This window comes from Lonchura striata, chromosome 6 (genome assembly GCF_046129695.1).
Source record: "Lonchura striata isolate bLonStr1 chromosome 6, bLonStr1.mat, whole genome shotgun sequence".
Lineage (NCBI taxonomy): Eukaryota > Metazoa > Chordata > Aves > Passeriformes > Estrildidae > Lonchura > Lonchura striata.
This window is the reverse complement of record NC_134608.1, coordinates 39,400,454-39,415,764: the sequence shown is the minus strand read 5'-3', so window position 1 is coordinate 39,415,764 and position 15,311 is coordinate 39,400,454. Positions and strand designations below refer to the sequence as shown.

Sequence of the window (15,311 nt, the reverse complement as noted above, 5' to 3'; positions counted from 1 at the left end):
TTGAGCACCAATAAGAATTATCTGCTTCAGAGGAAAATAGAATGGTTGCAAACACTGAGGTATGTTTCCATTTCTCTTCCTTCTAAAGGCAACCTCAAAGCTTAGATGATTTTCCTGGCCTTGATGTGTCTCTGGCAAAATTGTTTTCTGAGACAGCAGGGTGTTTCTGGTTTTACTGGAACTAATTCAGGTACAGTTCAGTCAGATTCATCACCTGAATTTAACTTTTCTTCAGGATATTGCTTGGATGTTACATGACTGAATTAGGACAGACTTAGTGCTTTCTCAGTTTACCTACCTCCAAAAGTTGTTACTTGATGTTCTTGTCTGAGTTTCATTATCTTTCTAATAATATATCTTTCAGTGTCTTTCTACAAAGCTGTTCCTTATTACATATTCAAATTTTCTTAAAACCTTCTTAAGTCTTTTCAGATACTTCTGTAGTTCGCCTTTTTGACTAGATGTAACTCAGTATATAGATCTAAGAAAACAACCTTAGCAGCAAGAAAAAAATCCCAACAACCCATCAAAAACTGCACAGAAAACAACATTAAGAATTAGGGATAGAGTAAAGAACGTGTATAAAACAATACTGAATTTCCATCCCCATTGCTTTGTTCTCTTCTGATCTAAAATACAACACAAGAAAAACAAGAACAGAAATGATGACTAGACCAGTGGAACTCCTTTGCTATTAGGAATAGTCTGAAAAATAGAAGACTGACATGTAAGAAGGAAAAAACAGACATTAGATATTTCAAGAACAGAATTGCAGGATATCAGGTCATGTTGTCACCTTATAATTTAAAAATAAAAACGAAATTTTTCTTAGCATAGTGCATGATTAAATTACATAAGTTGTGCCTTAGAACATAGTAGAGTCCAACAGTTTGGTTTTCACATTGCATTGAAATTAATGAATAAAAATTGTAATTTTATTACAAAGACATTGCCTTTGGCTGAAAAAATCCTAGATTCACACATGGCTCTGTTGGTATATAGGCTATAAATAGGAAGTATTCCTTTGTAATTGCCCTGTATTTCTGCTGTACTGTTACTTATCTGCCTTTTGTCATGATCAGAAATGGGATGCTGTCTTCAATTCCTCTGTACACAGGATAAAGAAAATACAGACAAGTCTTCAGTTCTCTTGGCATTTTCAGTACTAAAGCATTTCTTGTGTTGCCTAAAAAAATTCTGATAAAGGCGGCTAAACTAAAATAACTGTGTAATCAGCTTTTTATAGTGGTTTAACTTTATTTTAAATCACAGCCTTTTAAAGTAGGGAAGATATCCATTTTCTCTCTCACTTTGTTCTTTAGCCTTTTATTCCTTAGTTGCTGCTACTTTATTTGGGATAGGTTTGGAAGGGTTTTTAAATGGTGTTCTCATCTATCAAATGTAGTGTCTTTTTCAATTACAAAGATCAGCAGCGAAACGTTGTAGAAACAAGTGGTATTCTACAATCAAGGTAACCATACAATTTCTGAACTCTGGCTTTTATTCAGCAGCTCTGCTAGTTTTTCTACCAGCTTGAGGTTTATACTGTAACTTGTTCCCTGTGTTTTCCCAACATTTAATATTCTACTGATAGTAAGACAGGATGTGTCTCCTTTCCATCAGAGTAAGCATCTTAAAATAGTTTGGGATTTTGTATTTTAGTTTTTGATTTATTAGGACAGTTTGTCTTAACATGTACTAGAGGGGGTTCGTCATTCCATCTGTTATTACAAAAAGTGGTGTGAAGTGCAGCTCTCTGGTTCTCATGCAGCTTTGGTTAGGTACAACTACTTTAGTTAACGGGTTGTTAGGCTGTATTCCATTTAAATAGTTCTAATATCCCACCCCAGCAGAGACTTTGTGCCACAAACATGAAGTGGTAAATATGTAGTGTGTGTGAAACTGCTTGAAAGATGCTAAAAATTCTTTTAAATTTTTTATGGATGTATGCAGCATAATGGAGAATCACAAAAACATGAGGAAAACTGAAAATGTCTCAAATTCAGTTCTTCTCTTACCTCCTTGGTCAAACTGGTAAATTCCTCTTGCAAGCAGATTACAAGATGCCTCTACAGCATCAGTCTTCATTATATTTTAATTTTTAGCTGCCATAAATATTTTCTAGTGCATCTTGTGCAGTAACTATAAATATCTTTGTTAATAGCAATACACATAGCTGGTTTTCTACAGTAGTGTACAAACCTGTTAGAAAAATCACTGCCATATAGTCATAAAAATACTATGCATTTCTTATTTTATCATGTCCATAAATCTTTGTAGTTGACCTCAATGTGAACATCTTTTTCTTTTGACATACCAGCTTTTTTTCCCTCATGATTTTGATGTTGACTTCTGTAGAATTAACTCTACGTGGTGTAGAATTTGATGAACCATGTAAGCTGTTACTGTCCTAGGTACTATATTGGTAGACTTGTCTTACTGAGTCAAAGTAGTTGAAGATGTTGCTGCAATAGAGGACAGACTATTTATTTTTGGATGTAAATTTCAAGACTTTTCTCAATCCTTGCCCCAGCTGTGTCATCAGGATTTTTAATAGAAATTTATTTAATGTGTCGAAATAATCTGGGCATGTGGTGTTCCTGTTCTGGCAGTATGGGAAAACCATATGTTCAGCCTTCTTTAATGTCCCTAGTACCTATGTTGCAAGTCTTTTTCACCTTGAGTGATGTTTCAAGGATATATGTTAATACATAGCAAGTAACTCTTACTTTGGGCAGCAGGAAACAGGGCATCACTGCTGGCTACCTTATGTTGAGAAACAGAGTTTAGCCAACATTTTTATAATGTCTCAATCTTACATGTCTTACATTTACTGATATTATTATTGCTACAAAGAGTAGATGTTATGTTGAAGTAGAATTTTTAAAAATGTAGGAAGGGCTTAGAACATACAAGCAGTATGATAATCAAGTTGTGTGGATTTGGGGTTTTTTTTTTACATAAAATATCCTGTGTTGCCTGAATCTGTTCCCTACGAGTTTTTTCTACTGGAATAGCTTAATGAAGAAATTGAGTTATCAGAACTAAAAAATATTGGTTGAAGTTTAATTGTTTTATTTTAATAGCAGGTTCCTCACCTAGTTCCAGTAGCAGCTCTTCTGTTAATCCAATGGCTTCTCTTGGAGCTTTGCAGACACTGGCAGGTGCTACAGCAGGCCTCAATGTTAGCTCTTTAGCAGGTGAGTTATGTGTAGTGGTGGCCTGGGGGAATAGCTGATTCTCATTCCTCAGCCTGTGATATCTCTCTGGGGTGATTTTTTTGCTCTCTGCATTTTGTAGTCATGCAGAGCATTTGAAAGAGTTTTGATCTGACTTGGTGGAAGCATTCAGTCATCTTTTATTTCCTCTTTCTTATACAGGAATGGCAGCCTTAAATGGAGGACTTGGCAGTGGTGGTCTCTCAAATGGGACAGGTAGCACAATGGAAGCCCTCACGCAGGCTTATTCTGGAATCCAGCAATATGCTGCTGCTGCACTGCCCACGCTCTATAACCAGAGTCTCTTAACACAGCAGAGTATTGGTGCAGCAGGAAGTCAAAAAGAAGGTAGGCAGAAAGTTGTAGGAACTATTTGAGATGGGTTTTCAAAAGGGCAAGCTTAGCCCTTGCACCTACTTTACCTGCAGATTTTTTATTTGGTGTCATTTTTTTAAAATCTATGAGTTACTGAATATAAAAAAGGTCTCTGGGATCTTTCTACTACAGGCTGCCCAAAGTAGTTTTTATACAGGATGTTTCTCATGGGAATTGTCTAGTCTTAAGTGCTTCCTTAATTATACTCCTGCATGTTCTCAGAGGGAAGGAGAATATGAGTCTACAGCCTGACAGATCCCACTGTCAGAGAATTCAGATGTGGTTTTGTTAATGTTGTTTTCTGGATCCTTCACCTCTTCCAACAGCTACTTATGCCAGTCTTTTCACTCTTCAGATTCAGGTTAAATTTAATATATGTAAAATAATGTAGAATGTAGGAGTAAGTTTTCAGCAAAATGTAGCATGTTTATAAGATAATCTGTCAGATTACAAGCAATGTGATTATTTGTATTTTTTTGGCAATTTACTTAGTTCTGTTGGGACCACAAGTTTTGTATAGCCATTTTTTGTTCAGTCAACACCTAGTATTCAAACTTACTGTTCAGCTGTCATTACAGCAAATATCTGTGAACCAGTTTTCACACAGTGTGTAAAGTACAAACAAAAGTGTTCAGAAAGAGCTAGAATTATTTTAGTGATCAATCCCAGCAAAGGGTCATGCTCATTTATTCTGGAATCAAGTGCTCTGCAGTAGTGTAAACAGTAGTTTCATTGTTTTATGTAGAAAATTTGTCTTGACTGGCTCTTCCACCTTTTTTGTGCAGTGGGTATGTGGTATCCGTGCTCTTTCTGAATTTATTTTCCTGCTTGTTTAAAGGTCCAGAGGGAGCCAATCTGTTTATCTACCATCTTCCCCAGGAGTTTGGGGATCAGGATCTGCTGCAGATGTTCATGCCATTTGGAAATGTCGTCTCTGCCAAGGTTTTCATTGACAAGCAGACCAATCTAAGCAAGTGTTTTGGTATGTGGATCTATAGCTTCCTTGAAGGGGAAGCAGTGGGGCAGACATTGATCTCTTCTCTCTGGTGATCAATGACAGGACCCGAGATAAAGGCCTGAAGCTGAGTCAGGGGAAGTTTAAGTTAGATATTAGAAAAAGGTTTTTCACCCAGAGGGTGCATGGGCACTGGAGCATGCTCCCCAGGGAAGTGGTCACAGCACCAGCTTGATAGAGTTCAAGAAGTGTTTGGAAAGTGCTCTCAGGTGAACAGGGTGATTCTCAGGGACTTCAATGATCTTTGTGGATCCATTCCAACAACTCAGGATACTTTGTCATTCTAATAAATCATTATCTGTAAAAAGGTGGCTTTTATAGTAATCTCTTTTTCAGTATATTGTCTAGCCTAGCTATTAAGGAAGTGGGGAATTCTATATATTCCTAATAAATAAACCAAATGCTTCCATCAATAAACTGCATTTTCCTGAATTTCAATGTGACTTTTTGCTTTTCACAGTTTCATACTGTTGTGCCCTATTATAGTGTTCTGGCTCTAGATAATTTTCCCTGAGATCAGCTCAGTTGGTTAGAGCACTGTGCTAATTATGGGTTCAATCCCCTTGTGGGCCATTCACTTAGGAGTTGGATTCCTTGAGCCTTGTGGATCCCTTCTAATTCAGAATGATATGTGATTATTATTTGTAATCCTGAGATAGTTCTTCCTCTTGCCTCTTCCTGTCTTTTCAATAATTTCAATAATAATTTGTATCTATTACTTAGTACATTATGATAATTATTTGTATTAATATCTTTATAGATATAACTATTGTGGGTACCATACTGCATTTTTGTAGTGCCATAAGCTCTCATGACTGTTTTGATAGATGGAGATTCATTGTGATGGAATAGGAGAGGTGCACCTTCCTCTATGGTTTTGATAGCTTTGTGTCTACATAAAATCCTGAATTTTTTCCTATTTGAGTCAAAAAGATGTGGACACTCTGATGCTTTGTGAGAGCACAGAAATATGCTGATCATTCAGTTATAGCACCTATATATGGACACATAGCCATTGACTGGAGTGGGAGTTATTCTCACTCCAGGCATTGAGTGGAGTTATTTAAAATAGGCTCCTTCAAAACACTGGAGAAGTTTATTTCCAGGATAATCTTTTCCAGGAATGATATGCAACCTCCCATCTGAGAGCAACCTAAACACAGTAGTGGTACCAGTGCTACCCTTCCTTGGCAGCTATTTCACTTCAAACAAATCTGCTCCCATAATGTCATGAGGGTGATTTCCATCTTGTATCTTTAATGAGCTCTTGCATCTGGATGAACATTTTCCAGGTTTGATTTTCTCCCAGGTATGAGTTCTTATGAACAGCACTACTTATTTTGTTGATAGACTAAAAAATGTTAATTTCCTGAGCTGTGTAATGTTCTGGCCAAAGTTTCATAAGTCAGAAAGCAATAATTTGTTTGAGAGCCTTTAGAAGCTATGAGGAGTCTGAAACAGTTGTGAGCTTCTGAAAATGGCACTTCATGCAAACCTCTCTGACCTTGTGAGTGCCTCATTTCCAGTTGTGAGTAGCCATTACGGGCAGCTCTGGCATGGGGTAATTGTGTGTTTTCCTCTCCTCAGGTTTTGTAAGTTACGACAATCCTGTCTCTGCGCAGGCTGCCATTCAGTCAATGAACGGCTTCCAGATCGGCATGAAGCGGCTGAAAGTGCAGCTCAAGCGCTCCAAGAATGACAGCAAGCCATACTGAGCACACCTCCCCTCTGGGACTGGAGTGAGAAGGATCTTCTGGTAAGTTGGAGAGGAGCACACTTAGTGATTCGAAGCCCTAAGGCTGTGTTTTTACAGTCCTGGAAGCTGATCCATGCCTTCTATCTGGCACATCTTCCCTTGAAGACTCTGCTGCAGCCTCTGCTGAGAATCCTGCTTCGGATGGAGGACAAGTTTGTGCTTTTGTTTCCAGTGTTTTACTTTGGAGTTTAGGTGCCATATCGCTGAGGTGTTTTTTTTTTGTTTTGTTTTGTTTTCATTTTTTTTTCCCTTATTTGAAGTTTGCTGTGTTTGTAACCAGTGTGTGTTGAGAAGGACCAATGCCAGCTCCTTGCGGGTGGGGAGAGAAGGTTAAAGGGAGCAGTAGAAACTGACACCACACTGCCTTGGGGTAGAGAAGAGAAGGGAAAGCAGAAATAACACAGAACAGCTGATGAAAACAAAGATAGGCAAGGAGAACAGAGTCCTGGGTAAGAAAGAATCAACTCCATGTAGCCTTTGTTATGCCCCATGTGCTCTTTGGAATTTCCTTAACTGTATACCACAGTGGGGATTTATTAAATCATCTCTAAAGCAGATGGGCTAAAAGGGTGAACACATTAACAAGCCAAAGGAAAACTGCAGTGATTTTTTATTTTTTTTTTTTGCTGTATATAAACTAGGGTTTATATAGCAGTGTGAATGTACACAGCACTTTATAAAACTATTAGATAATGTCTCTGCCCAGAAAATTTCACTCCCTGTCTACAGTGGAATAGTAATGAGATGCAGTGAATTTCTCCATGTATAAGAAAACTTAAACTACGTACTTCATCTAGGTTTTGTGGAAGGGTAGAGGCAGCTTAACTGGATGAATACATGTGGATCTGGAAACAATAAACTTTAGATCCCTGGTAACCTGCAGAAATTTTTGACAATTTTTCTTCTTAACAGTTGATCCAATTGCCCATTTCTATGGAATAATGTCCTTTTTTTGCAGAGATTGCTATGAATTCCTTTTCATAAGCATAATGTAAGTGCTGATTATTTACTGAAATAATAACTTTCTATTTTGTTGGGGTTTTTTGTTGTTTTTTTTTTTAAATGAACAAAATTCATGCAGTGATTTGGTCTAGTAATTAGATGTATCTCTCTGCTGCAGTTTTCCTTTAAGGTGGTGTGTACCAGTGCAAAACAGGCTAAACCAGGAGCTGTGGAACCAGAGTATTGAGCCATTCAGTCTTTTTCTGCCTTTTGGTACAAGCTGGTATCTTTTATATTGAAGGAAAATGGAATGCACCCCTTAACTGAACACACGCTTTTTCTGCACACCAGTGAAATTGCTAGTGCATTGCTAAGGACCTTTGATATTCACTGGTTTTAGGGGGCTCAAAGGACTTTTGACACTCTGGCCTGAGCTGTTTGAAGAAATCTGTGTAGAGTTCCATTTTAAAACCACCAAAATCCACCTCTGTCACAAGAGGAAGTTTACAATTTCTGTGTCTTTAACAGAAGTTTGATTTACCTCATAATATCTCTTTTTCCTTGTTTTCTTTGTACTCCTGAGATGTAAGGCTGTTTCCCAGGGCTCCAGCTAACACTGCAGTCTGGGAGCCAGCTGCTAAATGATGTGTGTGGGTCAGACATGAGGTCAGGACTTCGTGTTCTGCTCCAGCAGGAGGAGCACTAAACCCATCAAACCTGAGATCTCGGGTCTGAATCCCCACTTGTGTGCCGTGATCTGTTGGGAATCTTGGGCATTTCCAGGGACTGGGCCCCCTGGGATCTCAAACCTCAGAATTACAAGGCCTGATATGTAACACCTGGGGGGAGCCCTTTCCAGTTCTTAGATTGAAAATCAAACAGTTGATGTCAATCTGTCCGTATTGATGGCAGACAGATAAATCTGTCAGTATTATTTAAATAATTTTGTGGTGGCAAAGTTTCAAAGGCCAGATTGCCAAATTTCCCCGTTATGCTGGCATGTGGTACCCTTCTATGTTAATTATTTGAATCTCTCTAGAAACATAAACATACACTGAGGTGAACCATGTACACTTGAATTCTGCACCATAGGAAAGATGTGTCCTGATTTTCTGAGAAAAGAGTGTTGGAGTGTGAAGGCCTCCAGGGTGTTAATGGGAATTTTTTATATATATATATATAAATTATATACTTTTCAAAAAAAGGAAAAAAAAAACCTTAAAAAAACATAGTTGGGAGCAACTGCTCCAAGTGCAACCTGCTGTAACCAAGAATGTTGTTTCTATTTTTATAGAAGTTTTATACCGCTCCAGGGTGGAGAATATTTATTACCTAAATTATTTCACTGGAAAAAAAAGGCCAGGGTTTTGTAGAATCCTGAATGTGATTGTTTTACACACATAATGATGTGTATGATTGAAACTACTGATTTTCAGTGGCCTGTTTGCAGCCCAACAACTGCTAAATGAGGAAGATGAATGCTGTGAACCAGTGGAGGAGAGCACTGTGCTCTGGGGTCTCTACAGTCACTCTTACCTTCTTTGCATCCTACCCTACTGTACTATCTAAGACCTTTGTCCTGTTTTTCTTTTAGCCTGATGCTCTGGCCTCTTTACTAGTCATTTCAGTTGCCCAAAATTAGATATTTTAGCTTCTTCATCCTATACTGTGTCCTCAATACTGTAACTTACAGATCAAGCTTGGCATTGTTGCAAACAGGTGTGACTCCTAGTAATTTTAGGAGATTCACCAGTTTACACTGTGGCTTAGTTTGATCAGTGACTCCTCCCAGACATAATCACCTTAAGACACCTAACTTGGGCTAGCTCTTGTGCCTTACTGGCGTAACTAAGTATTGCCAAAAAGAAAAAGAAAATAAATCTATGCAGGTTGAATTTTAAAAGATGTTATCCTCAGATGGTTTGAATCAATGCAGTTCAGCTCTCTGAACGCAGTAGAGCTGCATCAGTTTTCACCAGCTGAAGATGTTGCCCTTTTTGTGTATTTGTTTCAGATTTCCCTTGGTGTATCAATGTGTATGTTGCCAAAGTTAATAAATGTATCAAGTTTGTGACTTGGGCAGATTTTTTTTTTCTGATAACAAAACTGATCAGATAAAGTCAACATTTCTGTGTCTGTCTGGTGGCTGCTGCTGATTGTGGGGATTTAGGCTGTTCTTGCCTTTCAGTCTTAAGCTAGTTTTCTTCCTCACACATTAGCAGTGAAGTCTGGGATTCCGGGGACTTGGGGCTTTTAAATTTTTAGTTCACATCATGCTCTCATTCAAGTGCAAACCAAGTCAGTGTCAAATTCCCTATTTCCTGGATAGTAAGATAAAGAGTTGGGGAGTTCAAATAAACTGCAGAAGGTTGGCTAAAACAGCCACATGGACAAAGTATGCTATATGCTTAGAACCAAAGAACCTGATTTCCTACAAGAAAAGCTAAAAGAACTTCTGATGGAATAGGATTCCTTATTATGTGTGACACCAGGAAATACTTAAAATATTTTTAGTCTACAAAGTGGAAATGGTCTACTTAATAGATTTATTCTTTTTCTCAGGAGATATTTGATTTTGCTGCTGTAACAAGGTGAAAGAATTATGAACTTAGTGTGATACTGCTTAGTGTCAGTACTAAAGTAAATGAAATCATCGTTTCTTCAGTCCCCTAGATAATCAACTGTCCAAAATAGGATAGTTCTTTGTAGTTTAGCTTTTTTATAATACAAGGCTGGCATTATTTAAAAATCCCAGCTCAGAAGAATCTCACTGGCAAATGCATCTATCAGGAAAAAGTTTTTCACCTGAATACTGAAAGTCACATATTACAATAATTCTATCATGCATGATTAATCCAACTGAACTGGTAATGGCTGTGGATTAGGGAAGAACAACAAAGCAGAATGAAGTTGTTCCTATTTTATTTGGAAATACCTAAAAACAACTTGGATAAAGGAAATTGCAAATGAAGGATGCAACTATGAACAGGTAAAATGCTTTGAAAGCTTCTTGTTGCAGACATTTAAACCTAAAGATAATTGATATCCCTAGCATACCTGCCACAAAATATAAAACACAGAAGGCAGAATTATCACTGTTGTGAGAATAAAACAAGGACAAACTGGAATAACTTCCTCTAAGTCATTAAGAGCTTGTCCAGCATCTCATGGTTCTGTTTTATAGGCCAGTCTTCCCACACGGCTTGGATAAAACTCAGTCTTTGCCCTCAACATAGCTGAGAGAAATATTTGAAAAAACCTTATCAAGAAAATCCCGAGACAAACCAAAGAATATCAGTGGTGCATGCTAAGATGTCACTTGATTTCATGCTTCTTACTGTTTCTCATGCCTCAGTTCATTATGAATTTGCTTTTCTGGTTTAAGAGTGAAATCTTGCACCTGTCTGCAAATTATCTAGCGTATTTCTTGAAATACAGAAACAAGTGCAAGAGTTGCATTGTACTCTGTTTGCTGGAGTTGGTTTAAACTCTGTACTAAAGTCCTTTCCCTTTATTGGAAGGCATGAAAAGCAAATTAATCTCAGCAGTTCTAATAAGAGGAGCATTGCTGATTTAGTAGACAATGTGCTTCTTGTTGCTTTGGAACAAGAATGCAACACTTGCTATTCTCAAATGATGTTAGATAATATGCAAATCTCACCTTGTTCTAGTCTGTAACCAGAAGCTTTGAGATGTGCTGAAGATTAAGGCCACAAACAGAAGCTAAAGGGGAGTTGGGGGTGTAGGGAGGCAGAATAAGAAAGCAAACCATTTCCTCTCTCTTCTGCCTCCCACTCTGATCCCAAAACGTTCCTTGCAGCTCACAAGTTGAGGGGAGGGAAGAGAGGTATTTATGTCACTTAATATAAGAATTATTTTTTATAAACTCTTCAAGTAAATTTCAGGAAACACATTTTTTCTGCTCATCAAACTGGCAACAGTGACTGTAGAGCTTCTCAGAGCCCAGAATCTCCTCCTCATGAAGCCAGGGAGCTGAGGGCTGTTACATAAAAGGTTGGGAATGGAAAATCCCTGTGCAGGTCTAATGGTATGACAAGTGCTCAGCTAGGACAAGTCTTAACTTGCAGTCAAGTCTTAAGGAATTCTTCTCTGATGTGTGGGCTTTTTGTCTTGTATAATCTTTTTTTTTTTCCCTTTTCCAAATCACCCACCCCCAGTTACATGGGCTCCTAGGGAATGAGAAGAGACTAGCTAAAGGAAAGAACGTGGATTTGCTGGGCTACTACTGCCTAAGAACTTCCCATGTTAGAGTGCAAGAAAAGTCTCAAACATCAAACCACCTGTGAATCCCTTGTGTCCTCTGTCTTGTCTCTCATGGTCTCAGTCTCTGTGGGCAAATTTTTGCCCTGGAGTCATATTTTTTGGAATCGGTCTCCTGGGGAGGGAGTTTACTCTGTTCTAAACAGAAGTAGTAGACACACTGGGCACGGGGCAAGGTGAATGCATTCTAACCAGTGTGTCACTGGCTGTGGAATGCTCTGCAGACTGGGTGCTGAGAGTGAAATCCAGGCCTCTGCTTCCATTTGGTTTCTGGCAGTTTGATGTTTACTTGGTGTCCTTCATGTACTTTGACTTTTACTTGTCCATCGTTGGCATGTGCTGCCCTTCCCTGTCAACTCCCTTCCCCAGGAGATCTCATTGTACAGTGCCCATTCTTGTTCTCTCTCTCCGTGTTTGGATGTACTGCTCTGTGTAACTCAGTGGGTCTCCCTCTTTCTGGTTTGTTTTTTTTTCTAGATTCCTGCCGTTTGTTCATCGTTGTGCCTAAAGCATGTCGATGTGGCGTTCAAGTACATCGTCCAAATCCTTGTCTCTTCAGCTTCTCTGATGCTTGAACTCTCACCTTTGACCTTGTGTTGACCTTTGATGCTGATGTGTATTTTTATTATGTTTGTTTCTTTTCTTTTTGTTTTCTTTTTTTTTCTTTTTTTTTTTTTTTTTTTTTTTTTTGTGCTGCCAAATTGGTTTTGCTAGAAAGACTGCTGAAGGGGAAATATTTAAACTTGCATTTGAATATAAAAGAATTTCTATTTTTCTAGACCTTCGTAAGATAACCACTTGATTTTGTGAATCTGATTCTTTGTAATTTGTCTTCAGAGCAGCCTTGCTAGCATACCTTGTAGAATATTTGTATTTCTGTGAACATACAGCAAATCACTTTCTAGGCTTAGTTTTTTCTGTGTGCTTAGTTTTAAAAACACAGTTCAAAGAAAAAGTCAATTATATGGTGTGACTCAATCTTTCAGGAGACTTCCTAGTCACATTTTGCTGATCTGGTTTCTGTGCTTGAGGAGACAGCATGTGTTTTTATGAGTTCAAACTTGTGACTTGAAGTGGCATCAACAGAAAACACTTGAACTAGGTTTTCCTCTGATTGTAGCTACATTTTTGCCCTGATATTTACAGATTTTTTTTTTTTCCCCTGCTTCCCTGTGTGATTACCAGTCTGCAGTGAAAATTTGATCAAAATTGATGTTGTATTTTGTTAAGCTCTGGCATGCTTGGGTTTTTTTTGTAACTACAATCTCCTCAGCAAAATGTGATGTTTTTGTTTTAATCTTTCAAACTAAGATAGTGCCCAGAAATGTTGTGCATGTTTCCTGCTGTTTTCTTCACACCCTCGTATATATCACCTTCACCTCTCTGTTTTCTATAGTTTGTGCAAAAACTGAGCAATTTAGTGGGTTTCAAAGGTATCCTTTAAATTGGTGGTTTTGGTATGACAAATATCTGATCAGAAGCCACCCGAGGGCATATCTACCTGTGCACTTAGACTGTCTGCCTGACAGAGCACCTGGACCTTGCTCCATCTCCAGTGCTGTCAGAAGCTCTGAGGGTGCTTGGTTACACTGTTCCCCTAGTGGAAGTTTTGGTGGAAGAGGATAGCTGGGAGCAGGAAGGAAACAGAACAATATTTCTGTTTCCAAACCTGTCTTAAACTAGGGCTCATTTCAAACACTGAGCATTTTGTACAACTCAGGGCACATTTCTCTGAAGTCCAGCCCCAATACCATAAGTCAGAGTTTGATGGTAGGATTCTGAAGGGATCTAAGTTAGCTCATGAAATAAAGTGTTTTAAATTTCCCAGAGAAAGCGTTTGTAACACTGGTTCTACAACTGCTGGCTCTTTTCCCAAATGACAAGCACAATACAACAGCCTCTGAAGCTGTTACCTGAACAGGGTACCATCCCCAGCTCTCTTTTCAAGGGCCTTTGCTGGGGAATCTCTGCGGAGATTTTTTTTTTTAGTTTTTGTTTAGTTTTTAATTGGGTAATGAGCTGAGCAGTTTTTATGGCTTGCAGGATGAACTAGAACAGGTTACTGGTCTCTGGGTAGCAGGCTTCCCCTGCCCTACATCCCATCTGCACAGGTAGAAACTGGGAAGTAGCTTCTAGATGAAGGCACCTGAAGAGGCTGTGCTGTGATAAGTTTCAGTCAGAAGCAGCAGCAAGCTAGTGTAGGTCTCTTAAAATTGAAATAATGTGAAATGGAATTCCAGGAGAAGGGTTTTTGCTGAGAAAACAAGTAGAATTTGATGGGATAGAAATCTTCATTTTGTCCAGTGTTTGGGATAATGTAAAGATGCAAAGATTGTTTTCTGTCCTACTCCTGAGTTGGTTGAGGATGCTGTATTCTCACTAGGTGTTGACCAGACTTGTGTAGACAGTCCTTAATGTGCTTACAAAAGAGAGCAATTTGAATATGATATATGTACCTGGGAGTGAATCGTGAGGCTGAATGAAAAAGGGTAGAGGCTCACTGATATGGGAAGTAGGGTTGGGGGCTGGCTGCTGTTAGTCCCACAGTCTGAATGCACAGGGCTGTGTGCCAGGGGCACAGATAGCCTGCAGTGTGTGGAGGAGCTGCCCGTACATTTCTGTACGTGTGCGTTTGGTTCCATAAGGAACCTTGGGGAAACCTGTGGAAAAATATCTGAAGAAAACCAAAATGCCAAATGTTGGTTGTTTCTTTCCTTTTCTTCTTTCCTTTTCTTCCTTTGGTTGTTTTAATTGTTCTGTGGTGGTTTTAATGGATTTGAGACAGTGGAGCAGCAGCTGCCTTTCTGATTTTTGGCTGCTTTTTGTGAATAATTTAAAAAGAAAATTTACATTTTGGAGACAAACCTGTGGGCTTTTTTATTGGTACAAACATTGTATTTAACACTAGGGGTTTTGTACAGTTTTTTGCCTTTTCTACTAGAAAACAATGTAAAGTGATTCACAATGTGATGAGAAAACAAATTGCCACTATGACCAAATGTAGAGTCTGTTCTGCAGTTAACGGGATTTAATCAACTCGAAGTCGTGGTTCAGTCGTAGAAATGCTTTTCTTTACCTTGTTTGAGCTGTTCCTTTTTTTCTTGTTTTGATTTGCAAAACAAAATGTCTTTTTGTGTGAAATTGTATTGTACTCTGTAGAGAATTACAGATTTTACTTTAATGGTTTAAAAAGCAGAGGAGCGCGTGTTGCTTTTCTGATCTGATCGCAGAGTTTGTGTAGTGGATTTAAAAATGAAAAGATTTGTTACAAGTTTGGAACAAGCGAGTATGTGTTAAAGGAATTTTCTTCCTTTTGTGTGTGTGTGTTTTTTTTTTCTTTCTGTCCCAAAGGGCAACTTAAAGCTGTTTTAATTGCACAGACACACCGACAACAAGTCATTTTGTATATGCCAAGTGTGGTACCTTCCTTTGTTTATTTGCTATTAAACTGTTTGAGAAGAGTCCTTGTGTGTTGTATTTGTGTCTTAAACTTGAGGTTCTTTTTTGGGTCCAAGGGTGAGAAGATGACGAGAGATGTGAGAAAAGTATTTTACAGCTTCTTAGCTGTGAGACACAAAAATATTCATGGCCCAATACCACTTGTTCCACTATCACAGTATCACCCTGGACTTCTGTGTAAAAGTACTGTACTTTTACTTCTGAGCTACTTTGAGTGGAAATGGAAAAGGTTTTCTGGTTGATATACATCCATTTTGGATCATTT

The 15,311-nt window shown here is 38.4% G+C and overlaps 1 protein-coding gene across 11 annotated transcripts in view; it reads left to right on the top strand.

Annotated features, from left to right (window-relative positions):
• The window catches only part of CELF1 (CUGBP Elav-like family member 1), a 53,593-nt gene extending 44,213 nt beyond the window's left edge, over positions 1 to 9,380 (top strand). For 7 of the 11 annotated variants that reach the window (XM_077784214.1, XM_031505038.2, XM_031505039.2 and 4 more), the window contains 4 exons: positions 3,087 to 3,200; positions 3,381 to 3,566; positions 4,432 to 4,575; positions 6,196 to 9,380. In XM_077784214.1, coding sequence (XP_077640340.1) covers positions 3,087 to 3,200; positions 3,381 to 3,566; positions 4,432 to 4,575; positions 6,196 to 6,323 — 572 coding nt within the window. In that variant the 3' untranslated portion in view covers positions 6,324 to 9,380. The remainder of the gene's footprint in view (positions 1 to 3,086; positions 3,201 to 3,380; positions 3,567 to 4,431; positions 4,576 to 6,195) is intronic. The other 4 variants (XM_031505037.2, XM_077784217.1, XM_021533283.2 and 1 more) reach the window with 1 other exon arrangement.
• The last annotated feature ends 5,931 nt before the right edge of the window (positions 9,381 to 15,311 follow it).